This window comes from Microcaecilia unicolor, chromosome 1 (genome assembly GCF_901765095.1).
Source record: "Microcaecilia unicolor chromosome 1, aMicUni1.1, whole genome shotgun sequence".
In the NCBI taxonomy this organism is placed as follows: domain Eukaryota; kingdom Metazoa; phylum Chordata; class Amphibia; order Gymnophiona; family Siphonopidae; genus Microcaecilia; species Microcaecilia unicolor.
In genome coordinates, this window is record NC_044031.1 from 197,902,882 (window position 1) to 197,916,695 (window position 13,814).

Sequence of the window (13,814 nt, forward strand, 5' to 3'; positions counted from 1 at the left end):
TAGCATGTCATCGGCAAAAAGAGCCAACTTGTGTTCAGTACCCCCTATTATAATTCCCTTAATGTCTGCTGACTCTCGTATCCTCTGTGCCAGTGGCTCAATACAGAGCGCGAAAAGCAGTGGCGACAACGGGCACCCCTGTCTAGTGCCCCACTGAATCTGGAAGGCTGATGTATACCCCCCGTTCACTTTGAGTCTGGCTGTTAGCTTCTCGTATAACCTTTTTAGCCATCCTAATATTCCATTGCCATACCCCATATGATCCAATACTTCCCATAGGTAGGGCCACTCCACCCTATCAAAGGCTTTTTCTGCATCTGTACTTAATAAAGCTACCGGAATCCCCCTCTGTTGAGCCTCCCATATGACATGTAGGGTGCGTCGAATATTATCTGCTACCTGTCTTCCCATAACAAATCCTGATTGATCCGTGTGAATTAAGTTAGGCAGTATCTCCCCAAGCCTATCTGCAATTACCTTTGATAGTATTTTTATATCTAAATTAATCAATGAAATTAGCCGGGTCTCTTCCCAGTTTCAATATCAACGAGATCCCAGCCTCGTGCAAGCTAGCTGGCAGCGACTGGCCCCCGAAACACGCATTCCCTACCCTCAATAGTAGGGGCCCCACCTCCCCAGCGAATATTTTATAGAACTTGGCTGAGTAGCCATCGAGCCCAGAAGCCTTCCCTCCTTTAAGTCCCTTGATAACCTGCTTAATTTCATCTAGATGAAACGGGGCCTCCAACTTCTCTCGATCCTTGCTCGACAACCTGGGCAGGCGCAATTCCCCTAGGGTCTTCCGTATCTCCCATATCTCTGCTACCAACTCACTGCTATATAGGGCCTGATAAAATTTTGCAAACTGATCTCTGATTTCTTTATCACTATATTACAACTGGTCGCCCGGCCCTTTAATTTTTGTAATAATGGAGGCCCGTTGCCTGTGCCTCAAATAGTTAGCTAACATCCTCCCTGATTTATTTCCAAATTCATAAAACTTTTGCTGGAGGATCTTCCGCATAAATTCCACCCTCTCTACCTGCATTTTCTCAAGTTCCACCCAACATTGTCGCAGTTCTTGTAAGACATCTCCTGACCCCCCCCCCCCTCCTGATGTCGACGCTCCAAATTCGCCAGCATTGCCCTCAGCTCCAATTCCCTTGCTTCTCTTTCATGCTTTCTTCTAGCTCCCCACTTAATTAGGTGACCCCTCACCACTGCCTTCAGCGCATCCTACAAGAGTCCATCTGTCACCTCCCCTGTATCATTAAGTGTACCATAGCTTTGAATAACCTGTCGGATATCATCGCACACCTTACTGTCCCCCAAGATTAACTCATTTAACCTCCAAAAAAGTTGGCGCCCCTCCTCTGCCAATCCCTTCAGCCCAGTCTCCACCAGAGCATGGTCCGATATGGAGATGGAGCCAATTTCTGAGTCTGTTACATGTTCCCATAATTGGCAACTACACCACACCATATCTATTCTAGTATAGGTGTTCTGGGAGTGGGAAAAGAAGGTGTAAGATCTTTGGCTCGGATGTTTGAGCCTCCAGACTTCCACTAAATTCAAGGTGGATGCAAGGGACCTTAAGTGTTTACAATGAGCTAATTGCGTATTATTCGTCCCCTTCGAGTGATCCATAGATGTCATACTAATATTAAATTCCCCTCCTAGTATCATCCCCCCTTTCTGGAATTGGAAGAGCTCTCAATTAATCTGGGCAAAAAATTCTCCCTGCCCCAAGTTTGGTGCACATAAATTAACTATAGTCACTGCCTTCCCATATAACTGTCCTCTGACAGCCAGACATCTGCCCAATGCATCCCTATACACTTCCTCTATTACAAATGGTATCCCTTTACGAATGTAGATCGCTAGGCCTCCCACCTTGCTCCCACGTGTGTCAAAGTGTATAATACAATCACTATATGCCCGGTGTTTAAGTAGATGTGCATCCCGCTTTCTAATATGTGTCTCCTGCAATAGTATAATATCCCAGTGGAGTCTTTGCAATTCACGGTGTACCAGATCCCGTTTTATCTGAGAATTCAACCCATTTACATTCCAGGACCCAAGGTTCAGACCCTTTATCCCCTTCCCCCCCCCCCTCTCTCCTCCCCCCTCTCTGCTGAGCAGATCTATTGCCTGCCAGCTATTGTGTCTGAGGAAGTCACTCCTGATCGGAGCTCACCACCTGCTTTCCCCCTTAGTTATATTTCCCACTCTCCTCCCTCCTTTTGCCCGTAAACATTTTAACATTAACCGCAACCCAACTAACAATACAACCTGAAAATTCTCGGAGTAACAATCGACTGTAACCTATCACTAGAGACCCAAGCGAAATCCACCATAAAGAAAATGTTTTTCTCAATGTGGAAACTCAAACGTGTAAAACCATTCTTCTCGAGGGAAATATTTCATAACCTGGTACAGTCCATGGTACTAAGCCACGCAGATTACTGTAATGGAATCTATGCAGGATCAAATCATAAACTTCAGACTGCCCAAAACACAGCAGCCAAGCTTATATTTGGAAAAAACACATTTTGACAGCGCCAAACCACTCAGAGAAAACTTGCACTGGCTACCAATCAAAGAACGTATCACTTTCAAAATTTGCACGACTGTTCATAAAATTATTTACGGCAAGGCACCGGGATACATGACAGACCTCATCGACCTGCCAACCAGAAACACCACAAAATCTGCACGATCATATCTAAACCTCCACAACCCAAGCAGTAAAGGACTCAAATACAAATCCACCTATGCAACCAGCTTTTCCTACCTAAGCACACAACTATGGAACGCATTGCCAAAAACAGTAAAAACTACGCTCGACCACCTAAATTTTTGGAAAGCACTAAAGACAGACCTGTTCAGAAGAGTTCAGAAGTAGTAGTAGTAGTAGTATTCATTCATACCATGTATTTGTTCAGACCGTAATCGGCTAATGCCGTTAACGGTTATATGTAAGCCACATTGAGCCTGCAAAAGGTGGGAAAATGTGGGATACAAATGTAACAAATAATAATAATAATGTACATCAAATGCATATATTAGCAACAAAGAAGTTTCTTTTGTACAGCAGTGTTGCTGTGTTAAGTATTATTGTTCTGTTTATTTTGATCTCTGAGAGAACAATTTTTTAGTGGCGTCTTGCAATGGTACCATTAATATTTCTGTCTCCATAATCAGAATATCTCATTGATGTCCCTTAGCAGCCCTGCCAGAGGTGGAGGGGCCTTAGTCCCTTGATCTCTGTGCCCCCTGAAAGGACACACCTTTCTGAGCCTTTGGGACCACTGTAGCACCAGTGATATGCCTTTCAAACCAGAATTAACCTCCTTCCTTTGCCTAAGCCCCATCCCTGGATGGGTGAAAGGCTGAACATGGGTATTCCTCCAGGAGATGCTGAGGCTTTACCTCCCAAGGTGCTTCCCCCAGCTTCTCCAAATCCTCCCCAAACAAGAAGCACCCTTTAAATGGGCACTTATTCAGGTATCGCTTTGAAGCTGCATTCACTGACCAGTGGCAGAACCAGAGCCACCTCCAGACTCTACTGTGGACACCACCTAACAAGAGGATATGGATGCCTACAAGGAATGCTGCCCCTGATTCCAGGGGAGGCTAGCAACTGCTGTACCCAAGGCAGTAGTACATGGATCACCCAGCCCCTGCATACAGCTACCTGAGCCCCAATGGCCAGGGCAACAAAGGTTTGCTTGAGAAGCTGCTCCATCTTCTTGTGGGCATCCGTCAGGTTAGTGCTTCCTTCCACCAGGATTATTTTCTTCTTGGCCTCCACCATGACCAGCATGTCCACCTTCAGCAAGTGAAACAATCACTCCAGTGCTCCCAGGGCAACACATAGAGCTTACCAACAATCTAATGACCTGGAGAACGCCTTCTTGGAACTCCCACATTCAACACCATCTGGGATAGGACACTATGTAATGGAAAGGCCTTGAGGGGGCTTCTGGAGCCTCCAGAATGGGATCGTTATTCAAGGCCTCCATCATGGCCAGATCTAGAATTCGCAAGGCCTGTCACAGTCAATGAGCTGACCCAGCTCCTCTCTCCTAAACAAACGCACTACTTGGAATTCCTCCTCTGTCAGAGAGAGATCCTCTGGGTGTGAGAGGGAACCTCCATGCAGGGAGAAATCATCCCTATCCACCGCTCAGATCAAGGGTTTCCTGCCAGGGCCTCCCCCAGGGACCTGTCCAGCAACAGCCTTGAATCATCACTTGGCTAGTGCAGCCTTTTGGCTCTCAGTGCCTGGCCCCTGGAGACCACTGAGGGCCCTTCATGCGAGACCAGCATGCCTCTGTGGCCAACCCCAGCTAGGTCCTGTGAGACCCACTCTGCCACTTATGTTGAGCCACCTCCAACTCCTGGGCCTTTCCCCTGGCTAATGGATGGATCCTCCTCCTTATTCCAGAGGGTCTAATCTCCTCAGGAGCCTGCGACATTCCTGCCAAAAATGGGCCCTCCGGAACTATGACCAGGTCAGTAGAAGTCTGACCATGCATCAGTCCCCCTGTTGGAGGCCCCTGATGCCATCCTAGGCAAGATCGGGGCCTCCCCATCACAAGAAAGGCAAAATGAACCAGCAGCAATGGTAACCTGCTGGCTGCCATAGCTCTGACAGTGCCCAATGTAAGACCACTTCAGGCCATTGCAAAGAACTCCTCCCCTTCCCTGGACCTAGGTGCTTACCTACCTGGACCCCTCTAGGCCAGCCCTCCTCCTCCCAGCAGCTCCAAGTCCTCTATTGTGTTTGTTTATTCCACACTTGATATACCACCTTTCTGTAGATACAGTCAAAGTGGTTTACATAGACTATTTTTTGCAGATACTTTGTGGTGTGTGTGGACTTGATCTTTTGGCTTTTTTTTTCCCCTTCCTTCAAGTAGCTTTAGTTCATTGAACAGCAAGGAAATAAGGTTTAAAGCAAAAACTAAGGCTGCTGGGTTTTTATTTTGTTTGTTTCTTTTGATTTTCTTTAATCTTATCTGCAGTGAAGCCCAAACACTGGCCGGGTCCCAGCGCCATGCCTCACTAAGCTAAAGCCCATGGCTATAGCTTGGGGTAACAGAGGACCATTCTGCATTCTACAGGGGGCCAGATCTTGGCCCAAACCCTAGAAGCCATTGGCACAAGGACTCGGCCATAGGAACACAGGCTGTGGACTGCATCCTGGGATGTCATGTCTAACCTAGAGACCTGGTGCACCAGACCAAACCTGCACCATCTGCTGGAGGTAGAAAAATTCTGGAGAATTCTAGGCTGCACCAGCCCATATACCGGTGATGTCACTGGAATAGTTCAGTTATCTCTATCTCCATGCGCTGGTAGGGGGACTGAACCTGTTTGTCTGGACTGGTTTAGCTGGATGAAAAGGATCGTAGGATTATACTGATGTAATATCAGTCTCCAAAAAGATTGGTGCAAATTTACAAACCAGTGGATATAAAATACCTACTGAATCTGAATGTAGGTTAGTTTGAGCTACAACTAAATACAAAAAAGAAATCACAGATGCTGGAGGGGATGTGGAAGATTTAGGTTTTTGTGTCCCAGAAATAAATCATTTTGAAATGTAGGGCAAAGTTTTGTCATGGATATGATATAAATTTCTATTCCTGGTAATAAAGAATCCCAATTTTAGGTGTGAATTTCTTTTCAAATGATCGATTTACTGTTGCGTTTTAACTGATCAGTTATTGGTCACTACTAAACTAGTTAATCTTAGGAACTAGAAATACACATATGCCTTCATTTCTTCCTGGACCTGAGGCAGCTGAACTCAGCTAAGAAGCTTCATAAACTGGATGTCCGCAGAGTCTTGTTCTTGGAGGTGTTAGATTGGTCATATGTCCTCTTTTATGATCTGGGTCAGGCAGCTTCTAAGTCTTCTTTAGGGCATTGGATCATAGAGATGATCGAGGCGGCATATATAATCCATGGAAAAGTAGTCCCAGGGGCTTGAAGGCCACTTCTATCTGGGTGAAGGCCCAGGTGGTCACTCCTGAAGACATCTGTGAAGTGGCAACATGGTCATCACTGTACTGCTTTTTTAAAATGCTACAAGATTTATGTTCTTGCTAAGGGTGGCACCTTTGGCAGGGCTGCGATTAAGGGGACCTCACAATACAATAATAACACTTATATTCCACTAGATACTTTTCAGTTCACTGTAGATGACATCAAGAAAGCTAGTCATTAATAGGACTGACAGTATTTACAATCAAACTTACCAGTATCAACGTATAAACTTATCATCCTTAGAGATTAAATTCTTTCCAAAATAAAAACATTTTTAATTGTCGGCAAAAGGACATGTAATTATTACATAATTTTAAACTGGGTGGGAGGAAATTCCAGACTGTCGCTATTTGATATGGAAGAGATTGCTCAAATATCTTTGTATAACTCACTGCTCCCCAGTCCCCCATCCAGTAGTATATTGCTTGTGTTCATCCTGTGTGTCTGGACTAGTCTAGCTGGCCAAATGGAAGGTGAAATGTATTAATTTCCTTTATTTGAGTCCTTCTAGACCAATCCAGGACACACTCTGGAAAACTTTGATGTATTTGATACTTTTAAGGCTTTACACGCTCCCTTCCAGTGTCTGTATATAATTCATTTAGAGGTTTGATTCTATATTATAAGCTGCATTGACTTTTAATGGGGTTAAAGGATATGTGGCAGCCTGGACCTATTCTTCTTTGTCAGAATGCCAGGTGCACCACCCCTTGATGTCACTGGAAGAATTCAGTTTCTCTACCTCCATCCCCTGTTAGGGGGACAACCTATTTGCCTGTACTGGTCTAGAATGACTCAAGGAAAGAAAATTAAACTGGTCTCTACAAAAGTAGACAACAATTTCTTAAAAAAAAAATGTTTTTCTTGCAGATGTCCGAGTGTTGTTCTGTCTGTATGCCATAAGTGAGCTTGTCTCAGTGCTTCATATACAGTAACTGTTGAGGCTTCCAAGAGATTTTGCTTGCAAAAAGAACTTTCTCATGTAGCTTTTTCTGAAAAAGAAATGAGCTAATCTGCAAAATTGCATGGAAGGAAAACTGGGAATGTTGAATTTGGAAAAGTAATTTATCTTTATCTACATTTACAAGAGCAGTTAAATACAACAAGAAATGAACTCATTTCCTGGCTAACTTCTGCACAGTAGATTCCTCTTAATTAACTCGGTAGAATAGGTTGTGAGTCACAAAATGCTTTGATAACAGAAATTGTTTGTCACTGAACGAACATGTCAGGACTTCAAATAAATGTAAAATGTATGAGAAAATATGAGAAAAAGCATCTACTTTTCAGTCAAACATAAATTTAGCAAAAGGCAAATGTGTCTCATAGCAAATCAGCATAAATATTGCAGGGAGGAAAACCTAAAAATTACATAAAGAACAGCAGTCTGGGTGGGTGGTGATCTTGCACTTGTTCAAGACATGCAGGAATGCTCAGCATTAATCATATATAACACTGGCTTTCAGGTATGGTGGGGGAGGACTGTGACAGTTGTCAGATTATGGAAAATATTTTCCGTGCTTCTTGCAAATGTATAATTAGCACCAGTGCTGAAGAAATAAAAGGAGTTTGGGAACAAAATAAGGCGGCCAAGCTTTGATTTGTACATGAGGGTTATTCATTCTGACTGAAATAAATCTGTGTTCAAAGTACTACTAATCCATACTATCAGACCCTTCCTAGGAACACAATAATGCAGCTGCTTTTAGTAGATGAATAACAACTTGTGAAGCAAAGAGAGAAGGAAAAGGAATAATATTACTGTGAAGACATTGGGCTACATAGGCATACCATGGTAGAAAAAGTTAATTGGCGTATCCCTTATCAGTCTGCTAGACCAGTCCAGACAAATGGGTTGTGCTCCCCAACCAGCAAAAGGCAGAGAACACTGAGCTTTCAGTGTTATCACCACTAGAATAAAGATTGTTGAAGCCTTGTGTCAAGAAACACCTAGTCACCTGTCTGGTGTTATCCTGCGGCTACTTAGAGGGCCTATCCCCAGCACAGCTCAGGTCCACCTGCATCTGCCACTTGTGTTCTACACTATCACCCTCATCCCACCAACTGGGTCGCAACTGCCTCTGGGCGAGTCTCTCGCTCTCAGATTATCCCCAGTGATTTCTAGGTTACTGGAGGCCTCACTCCCAGTGGTCCCACAGTTCCCAGAAAGCACTCATGGAACCAACACACAAAGCACCAGGATTCTTTATCGATCCAGACAGGCAGAGTCAACAAACTAAATATTGTTTATTGTCAGAACTTGAACAGTGAAACAAAAAAGTGCAATCAGTAAACAATAACAGGTAACTGAAATATTGGTCAATTATAAAACTAACTAAACATGTGTTTACTTTCTAAAATGTACCTGGGAAGATCAGGACATATAACTGTTTGTTTACTAAGCCTCAGCAAACCAATCCTGCTCTCTTTTTTTCCTGGCTAAGACTGGAGGCAAAGCCAGTACACTCTAAAGTAAATGAGCTCCTGGGCCAATCAGAGCCCTGAACACAAAATTCAGAAGTATACTAGTATACTGCTCTATGTGCTAAAACTATAGAAAAAACATTCATTTCTCTGTAACAGCTTTACAGCCAAGAAACACTACCTTCTGGCCAAATAGGAGAAATACAGTTTAGGACGTAATTAAGACAGGAAAATATCCAATTGTTAGTCACAATACCCTGTGGGTTCACAAAACCCATCAGCCTTACAGAGGCCACTATGCATCTCAGTATAGTCAGCTGAAGATACAAACCAAACTTTTGCCATTCTCACTGGGCATGGGAGGAGATCATGTATCAAGAGTAATGGAGCATCTACCTAGGATCAAAATATTGCTGCCAGTACTGCTCACTCACTGCTGGCCTTGGGTCCTAAGAAAATGTTCTGCACTTTTCATCTTTCTCTCTTTGCCTCTTCTCCCCTCCCCAAATCACCAATCGCTGCTGCTGCAACCAGCCCAGGACGATTTAAGAAAAATGATACCGGGTGGAGAAGAGGAGCAGCAGTGCTTTGAGATGCTTAATGTTCAATTTAAAACCTGGCATTCCAACTCTGGCATCCAGATGCACCTCTGCTGCCATTCTCCTACTGCCAGCTGTGATGAACAGAAGCAGTGATAAAGTGGGTGCATTTCAGAAGGTGGAAGCAGCTAGCATGGTGGACTTTGAGAGAAGGGAAGATTGATTGGGATGCATGAAAGAGGTATGGGGGAATCGACTAGTTATGGGCTTTCACTGGAGGTGGTTTGTGGGGGAGGGATCAGCAGAAAGAGGTTCAGCTGGATAGGCAGTTCAAAAGGGCAGTTGATTGGGGGTCAGGATTGGTTAGAAAGGAATTAGCTGTAGGGGTTAGAAAAGTTGGGTATGTAAGAGAGGGGCTGGTTGGTGAGAGGGAACAGATTGTGGGGAGCAAGAGAGAGGCTGTGTGTGAGAAGGAATAATAATAGAAGATCTGCTATAGGAGGTAAAAAAAGAAGAGAGGGGATAGGGTTGTGAGAGGGTAGAAAGAGAGGAAATGGAGGATTGGCTGTTTGAATTTGGTTATTCCTTGTCGTCGGAGGCCATACCATACTGGATGTGTAGTGTCCCCTCCTACCAGCAGATGAAGGTAGAAAAAAAAATTTAATCTCTTCCAGAGAACTGACTAGTAAAAGGGCTGGTGCTCAGTGGAAAATTCCAGTATTTTCTCTACCTCTAGCAAATGGTAGGTTGTTTAGGCTGGAGGACTGGTGTGCTTGAGCAGTTGATTTCTCCCTGGAAGGTGCAGGTTTCTGACATTCTTGGGGTTTTGCAGCAAGGCCTGGAGCAGAGAGCTGAACTCTGATGGTTCAGGTGGTGGTTCTCTCCAACTTTTGAGGCAAGATTTTGGGCCTCTCGCTGGCTGTTCATATGGAGGTGGCCCGGTTTTTGAAGGGGGACACGTGTGCCCTCCAGTACAGCCTTCCTTTCCCACGTGGGATCTGAATTTGGTAGTTATTGAGAATATCTTATACTTCACTAACCTAGCTATAAAAACATCAAATTCAAGTCTATATTCAGAGATTTTTTCACATATAGTTACCAGATGGTGGAGTTCTATACCAGGTGAAATCAAATGCATTTCTAATTGCTTAACTTTTCGCAAATTTCTGAAAGCCTCCCTCTTAAAAAAAAAAAATTCTGAATTGACTAAGATTTCTTGGATTTGTGAAAATTGTTATGAACTTTAATCAAATCTAATCTGTTAATTTGAATAAGCTTTACATCACTGTTGTCAGATCTTTTTTTTGAAAGATGTATGTGTTTGAATCTTAATTCTTTGTTATTGTAAGCCACATAGAACTGAATAACTGGAATTCAGATTATGTGGGATATAAGTACCAATAAATAAATACATTTACAAATGGAAGGGTAGAGCAGGTCTGGATATAGGTTTAAAATGCTTTTAGATAAGATGGAAATGTTTATACAGTACAGTACAATACAACACAGATTCTTATATTCCACAGTTGCTCATAATTGGTTTACTAAGAAAACGGTCATTAAAAGTGGTCTCTTTTATATCAGGCTAATGGCAAGGTGACGGAAGAGATACTGCCTGCTTATGCCATTACCCCCGAGGCAATTTATGGAGCTTCCCACTTAACAATCCTGCCAACCCACAGACTGCTGCATGGAAACAGCAGTCTAAAGGATAACCTGCTGAAGCACTTTATATCTGGCATAGGTGAGCATTTTTCTTGTTATGTGGGAACTGTTCTGTTGTGACAGATTTATCTTTTCTGGGATGCAAAAATATTACATGCGGGCATGCTTATCCTGCTGAATATGTGAGTTCAAAGTTACAGTATTAGCTGGTAAAGATACTTCACATACAGTGTTCCATTCTATGATCTGCCTTCCCTGTTACTTTTTTATTTCATTTCAAACATAAGCCCTGTTGGGAAGGAGGAGACTCCTGTAGCTTTCTACATCTGTTAATCTTTCCATTGTTTTTCATGCAGTGCATATTATTTTATGAACCTTTCACGTCTCTGTGTTGCAGTCAGTATATGTGCTGTCAGGATACTTTATGAAAACCCAAACTGCATATACAGCACAGAATGAAACTCTTCTCCTATAATTAACCTGAGTTATTTGCTTAATGATATAATAGTGTGGCTTGTGTTAATTGTATTAACACACATTAGTAAATTTAGCCCTAAGTTTGTTGTATATGTGCTTTGTGGTATTCGTCAGTATTTCAGCTTTTAAGTTGCAGCTTACTGCACAACTTAACACATTTTCATGTAAGCTGCAATCCAAAGCATGCCTTATTTGTTTTAGAATTCTGAAATAGCATCAAGATTATAAATCTCTACAATATCAAATTTCATTTTGATTCCCCTTCTCACCCTCTGCCTCTTTACACATCAGAAATTGTAAGAATATTTGCTTTCATAAAAATTTTGAAAAATATTACCTGGATTTGCAAAATTGTGTCCGGACTTTTCCATTGTTCTCAGAGAAAGCTATTAATATTTAAGTAAATATGAAGAATGGTACCTTATTTGCAACATTATGTAGCCACAGAACCTCAGTTCAAGTGAATATGCAAAGGCAAGGATGTGTGCAGTGTTGGTTGCACAGTGGTGAGATGTTCCACAGTCTGTGACACAGTAGCTCATTAACTGTCTCCTGTACTGATTTTCAGACTGCCTTACCTCAGTGACCGCTGTGAACTTGCTTACCAATCAAGAAATCCCTGTTGTCATCTCATCAAATTCAGAATTTGAGGGCTATCTAGATGCTAAAATAGGTAAGTGATAGCAAATATGTTACTTAAAAATAAATCTAATTTATTTTTCTATTGCATAATTTGTTTTTCATAAATGCATTTTTATTAAACATCCAAGTTCACAATGCCATAACCCAACATCAAACAGGTAACAGAATACAGTAACTATATTTTGGCTATACACACTCCAAGACGTCCCGCTTAAAAAGACAAAAAAAAACAAACAAACCTGAGTTGGATGTTTAAGCGAAGTTGGACATACTCAACAACTCTCAAAGTGAACCTCATGAGAACCCTAACAAACAAATATGTCACTAACACTCCTATCCTTTTCCTTGCAACATATCATGCAGTAGAAAACCCCTACAAAAAGATATGATTGCCTCTGGCAGTGTCACAAGCAATCATCATGTCTTTTTAGATGGATTTTCTCCTGCATAATATGGTGCAAGAAAAATGTTAAGTAAAGAATGGTGAGTATTGTCTGCCAAAGTTCTACACATTACTTTTACATGACTCTGAATAAGTCATTGTATTTGCCCAGGGCTGTGCCAAGGGTCTCTGGTGCCCCCCTGCAGACTATCAGTAAGGAAATAGGAGCTGAAAGATGGAGTGCATCTTTGTGGGATTGCTGAACAAATAAAGGGTTTACAACCACTTAGCTTTATGTTTCAACATTTTTATTGATGAGGAAAAAAACATGGAATAACAGATACCATAAAATATAAAACTTCAACAGTACAATGGAACATCACATATAAGTATTGAACAGACCATCATCAAACTTTTATACTTCCACCCCCCCCCCCTCCGCTGTGTGTGCCAACCAATATTGGGGATAGTGTGTTTAAACTTCAGATCATGTGTACTTCCAAGGCAACTCACAATAGGTTAAGGAGCAAACTTCGCCTCCGTGGACTAAGTCCTTGTATATATCGGCCTCATATTGACATGAACTGTTTTTTTCTTTCCGGGGCTCCCTTACAACTACTTAGCTTTTCGTGCTTTCATGTTCACAAAATTAGTAATTAAATCTTTGATATCTATCTGGGCACATATATCATTCTCAATAGCAATCATGGCAAGGCTTACAAGCCTTTCTTGCTAAATACTTGATCGCAAATAATTTTTTATGATTTTTAACCGTGAAAATGATCGCTCACCACTTGCCACACTGACAGGAATTGTCAGCAATATTCCTAGAATGATGCTCACATTTGGGAATGGGAGGCTATTTGATAGAACAAGTTTTAGAGTTTCAAAAGGAGTATGAAAATGGCACAATTCAGTCTTAAACAGATCTTTAAAGGCACACAGTTCATCATACAGTTCAGTTCCATTGATGTCCTTATTATCACCATCTGATAAATGAAGTTGCAAATCATTGCAATACTGTTGGAGCTGTTCATGATCTGTTTCGGCAAGTTTATTTATGTTGTACAGCAATTTGAATTGATTGTAGTGTTGTTGTAACTGATCAAATCTTTCACTGAGAAAAGTCATTGCAACATCCAAAATTGTAAAGAAAAAATTTACACGAAATTTATTCTCAGGTGATTGAGGCAATTCATCTTCTTGTTCATACTGGAACTGTTTAGACGTCTTCCTCCGACGGATTTGAGCAGTGGCTTTGAACTCCGGTTCCCCCTCAACCTCATGACAAATTTGCCGAGCAGTTTGAAGCAATGACTCATAACTGGAATCAGTACAGTAGTTAGAAATAAACGTTTTTAAGTTGTTAATGGCTGTCAAAGCAGTTGCAACATTTTCACTTTTACTCTGAAGAATCTTATTGACTGGATTGATATGATTCAACAGGTCATGCCACAGGATGAGGGAACACAAGAACTGGAAATCCTTCAACTTGGTGCTCAAAATATGCGCTTCATATTTTGATTCGTTGTCATATTTCTCATCACTAAGAATCTCATACAGAGCATCATAGATTTCTCCAATTTTGTGCCTGAGTAGCTGCAGAGCATCTATGCGACTTTCCCAAC

The 13,814-nt window shown here is 42.0% G+C and overlaps 1 protein-coding gene across 1 annotated transcript in view; it reads left to right on the plus strand.

Annotated features, from left to right (window-relative positions):
- LARS2 (leucyl-tRNA synthetase 2, mitochondrial) overlaps window positions 1-13,814 on the plus strand; it is a 242,795-nt gene that overhangs the window by 91,576 nt on the left and 137,405 nt on the right. Inside the window, 2 exon segments of the mRNA XM_030203605.1 lie at window positions 10,605-10,764; window positions 11,731-11,835. Of these exon segments, the coding sequence (XP_030059465.1) occupies window positions 10,605-10,764; window positions 11,731-11,835 (265 nt within the window).